At 36.3% G+C, this 4,523-nt stretch overlaps 1 protein-coding gene across 1 annotated transcript; it reads left to right on the top strand.

Annotated features, from left to right (window-relative positions):
* On the top strand, positions 1–3,677 carry LOC125672955 (uncharacterized). The gene is made up of 2 exons (XM_056160578.1): positions 1–127; positions 1,475–3,677. The coding sequence occupies exons 1-2, from the start codon at positions 99–101 to the stop codon at positions 3,492–3,494; spliced, it is 2,049 nt and encodes a 682-aa protein (XP_056016553.1). The 5' UTR covers positions 1–98; the 3' UTR covers positions 3,495–3,677.
* Positions 3,678–4,523: the final 846 nt, after the last annotated feature.

Raw genomic sequence — 4,523 nt, 5'->3', positions numbered from 1 at the left:
TATAGGATGACATAGGTAAGTGACCTATGATGACATAAAATGAAAGTAGATAAAGTGGGACTTTCCAGACCTGAAAATACCCACAGTAAAACCTAGCAATGGATTCCCCCAATATAACACCTGGAATGTAAGTAACTAATTATACATGTATCAACTCAATTATGAATATAATGAAATTAATTTTTAGGTCACCTGAGTAAACTTAGGTGACCTATAGCAATTGGTTGTCGTCCGTCGTCGTTCGTTGTGCGTTAACAATTAAACAATTATAACTTCTTAATTCTTGATAACTAGCAGTCCAATTCTTTTCAAATTTAATATGAAACATCTTTAGGACAAGGGGGACATAAATTGTAAATTTCAGGACTCCAGCACCCATGGGGCCTTAGGGATCGGGCAAAAACTGCCCAAAATTGATCAATTTTCAAAAATCTTCTCAAGAACCGCACATGCGTAAGAAACACTAAATACATGATGATGTAGAGCAGGAAAGCCTCTACCAAAATCGTAAATTCCTTGATCTTCAGGGTAGGAGTTCCGATCCTAATGTGGGACCAAACTTACCATTTAGTGTTTATGTGTAAAACACTTAAATAACATCTTCTTTAGTACTATTGATACTATATTGAAACTAAATGGATATTCAGAAAGAACAGGCAGTCCTTTACCAAAATTGTCAACTTGATGATAGGGGTAGGGGTTTTGGTATCAAGGTGGGGCCAAAATAGTCAGTTATTAAATGTATGAAGAATATACATTTTTAACTTCTTCTTAATAACTACTATACCACTTCTTTTCAAATTTGGTATGAAGCATCTTTGGAACAAGGGGGACATGAATTGTAAATTTCAGGATTCCTGCACCCCTGGGACCTAAGAGACGGGGCAAAAACTGCCCAAAATTGACCAATTTTCAAAAATCTTCTCAAGAACCGCACGTGATTAAGAAAAACTAAATACATTAAGATGTAAAGCAGGAAGGCTTCTACCAAAATTGTAACATTCATGATCCCCGGGGTAGGGGTTCTGATCCCAAGGTGGGCCAAACTTAGTATATAGTGTTTATGTGTAAGTTTGTTGAGACTGTATAAAATCTAAATGTATACTAAGGAATAGCAAAAAAAAAGATATACAAAAAAGGTGAATTTCAAAACTCAGGTTTCGACTCTAGGATGGGTCCAAATTAGTCATATCTTTTAATGTTAATACACCTATTATATTATGTGAAGCCTTTCATCAGTGTATGCACTTATGAGGGCATTGAAGTTGTAAGAACACATCTTGTTTTATACTTTTGGTGAATGTTTAAATTTAGCTTAGATATTCAGAACAGGATTTTTTTTTTTAAATTGCATAGCCCTTGGGAGTAGTGATAATTTTTCACTAGTGCTCAGGTGACCGATAAGGTCTGTGGGCCTCTTGTTTAAACTGAAAGGTACCATTCATCATAAAAGTTTCTACATTTATTTTGTCAGTGAAACAGGTATACGACATATGTCTGAGTCCGTGTTTGTGGGACTGTGTCATATATTGGGGACCTCACAACAGGTGGCAATGAGGAGAGACGTGACAGACATTGAAGAGATGTTGATACATAGAACAACAAGTAACCAGAAGATGATGATGATGAGTGGGAGTCGCAGAGAAGGATTCAGAATGGAGGGATCTGATGTGGATTTTATGTATTGGTTTAACAACCATCCAGTGATCTGGGACTTATCTCAAACCCAGTTTTACAATATACACAGACAACCCCTGATTATCTCCATCTCTTCTGAAAGTTCACCCGGATTTACTTTACTTCAATTACTGACACCAAGAGCAAGCAACAGAGTTATCTTAGCATTAGTCAAAATGAATGGTGAACTATATATATCTAGTTCAAAATACAGAGAGATCACATGTTCTGAGGTATTCCCTAACTCTATAGTACATGGTCCATGTGGCAGTGGAGCTGTAGGGGCAGTAGAATATGACACTGCCCACTGTTTTGCTTGTGACTTTTGGCCTCCGTCTGCCTCCTCCTGGATAGGCAGATGTCCCACATGGCCCCAGCCACAGGTTGTTAGGGACATAGTCAGAAGTGGATGTCACTTTGTAGCAATAGGACACAAATTAGGAAATCATGAAAGCAATGAATGGAGAATTTCATTTTCTCTAGCAGAACAAAAACTTGTGTACTCAATGAACCACTGTCAATTCTTAACGTACGGTTTGCTGAAATTGTTCTTAAAAGACGTCATTAACAATGGATTATGTGATGATGAGAAATTACTGTGCTCCTATCACATGAAGACAGCAGTTTTCTGGATGATCCAACAAAACACAATACCGAACTGGTGTCCACAGAATCTCCTGAAATGTTTCTGGTACTGCTTTAAACTCATCCTTAAATGGGTGTATGAGGGAGTCTGTCCTAACTTTTTCATTCCAGAAAACAACATGTTTCTCACTAATATTCATGGTGAAGCACAAAACAGATTATTTGTTAGACTGTTTGGTTTTTATGAAAAAGGTTTAGCATCCCTGCTACACAGCCCCTCTCTCAGGTCGTATATTACAAATGTCCTTTATAACCCCAGACTCAGTATTTGCACTGATGAACACACTCTGGTATCTGAGATCAAGTTTGATAAAGAAATGTTCAGTGAGATAGATCAAAGAAATGCATTACCCTCATCAGACCTCTACCTCATCATGAAGTACCTAAACACAGTAGAACAGATGACAGTCTCACCCCTGACACAGTATCAAGTTGTCATGTTACAGGTACTTACAGCCACCCTTCATCACAGAACTGCTTTTACATTACAAAACATGTACAGCAATACCACTGAAAACAAGCTGATGTACATTGCTGACAGAATGTCCTGTCATATATTGAAACTCACAGCCAAGTTTGGGTGTATTTCTGACAGGTTGTACATTGCAATGTATTATTACAAGACACTCAGTTACACAGAAGCTTTGTCTGTGATAGAGATGACAAAGGTCAACTTAGCACAGCCATATGTGATGTATAACAGGACAGTAGACACAGAGAGGTATACCGAGGCTGTAGGGGGACAGTCCTGGTCTACAAAGTTAAGACATTCTGTAGCATGGGATATCATATTAGACAACAGAATCATTTATATCAAGGAATTAATGACAGAACAGCTGGTTTCTTTACAGAATAATTTCCAATTTTTGATTATCCCACCCTTAGTTGTGTTACACATGCTGGAGTTCCTGTGTTACAGATATATTGACACAATGAGAGCACAAACAGCTCTTAATGATCTACAGGTCCTAGTTCACCATGATCAGGGGATGTATGTAGGTGTGGAATTAAGAGACATATCATGGCAGATCCTGGGTATCTGTCAACAGATGTCAGGGAACCTCCAGGCTGCTCTATATTCCTACCAACAATCACTCAGACAATATCCATGGCATAAAATACAAAGTGCTACACTAATGAGAATATCGGATATATATAGTATTGTACAATAATTAATGTGGCTTCAACTAATGAATTATTGTCAATGACACTTCATCAGTCAACTAAGTCAAATGATATAAGCTGCTTAATATGGATTAGATAAGTTGTCAGCTTATTTCATCTATACCTAATCAGTTCATCGGTACAAATAAGACTTCGAATGTCAATCTGGACTTTTACACCTAAAACCTAAATTTGCATGCATGGCGAAATTTTGGTAAAGAACATTGTATGCATAAAAAGGCCCAAAAATTTTCTCTATATAAATTGTGTCTGGAATTAACCTTATTCTGCGTGAAAAAGTAAAATATATGCCAGGTATACTATGTTAACAAAATCATAATGATATTCCTAATTGGATAACATTATGACATCATGAATAAGACATTTCCCGCCTTTTTTCCCGAAATAAGCCTGAAAACTGTCAAATGTCATACAGATTATTGCTCAGGAAAAGATTTGCGCATTTGTCGAGCAGAATGAAAATGATATACATTGTGTATTATTTTAAGATGAAAAACATACTTGAATATGAATTTGCTCGACGCATGCGCTGTATGTTTTCTAAAGTCTAAAGTATTAGTTTGGTTTTACATCAAAAATACAAAAGTTACACTAAAATACTTCATGTTAAAACAGGCTGGAATCAGAAACTTGAGAAAAATAAATTGTATAATTATTATGAAATATTTTATGCTTTTAACTCATAGTTGCTTTGCATATATGCATATTTCTAATGCATTAGCTAATTTGTTATTATAGGCCTGCACAAGCCTGGGCTGGCACAGGCTGGTCATTTTATGATATAAGTTTGGAGAAATCGCACGATTTTCTGCGGGACAGGTATCTGTCACAGCGGAAGTGTTCTAATAAAGAATTATGTCTTTTATATATCTATTTATTGTTCTAGACAATATTGTTGTATTGATCGATCGGACAGGCGTAAACTCTATATAGCCTGCTGTTGATTTTGGTTTTGCGAATTAAGCTAACATTTTATATAAGACTAGTTGTATTATTGAGTTTCCAATAAATTTGTA

This window comes from Ostrea edulis, chromosome 3 (genome assembly GCF_947568905.1).
Source record: "Ostrea edulis chromosome 3, xbOstEdul1.1, whole genome shotgun sequence".
Lineage (NCBI taxonomy): Eukaryota > Metazoa > Mollusca > Bivalvia > Ostreida > Ostreidae > Ostrea > Ostrea edulis.
The sequence above is the reverse complement of the archived record's forward strand: the minus strand, read 5'-3'. Positions and strand labels throughout refer to the sequence as shown.

Coding starts and splice junctions, on each gene's coding strand:
- LOC125672955 (XM_056160578.1), top strand. CDS start 99: ATGGATTCCCCCAATATAACACCTGGAAT. Junction 128..1,474: donor CCCAATATAACACCTGGAAT/GTAAGTAACTAA, acceptor TTATTTTGTCAG/TGAAACAGGTATACGACATA.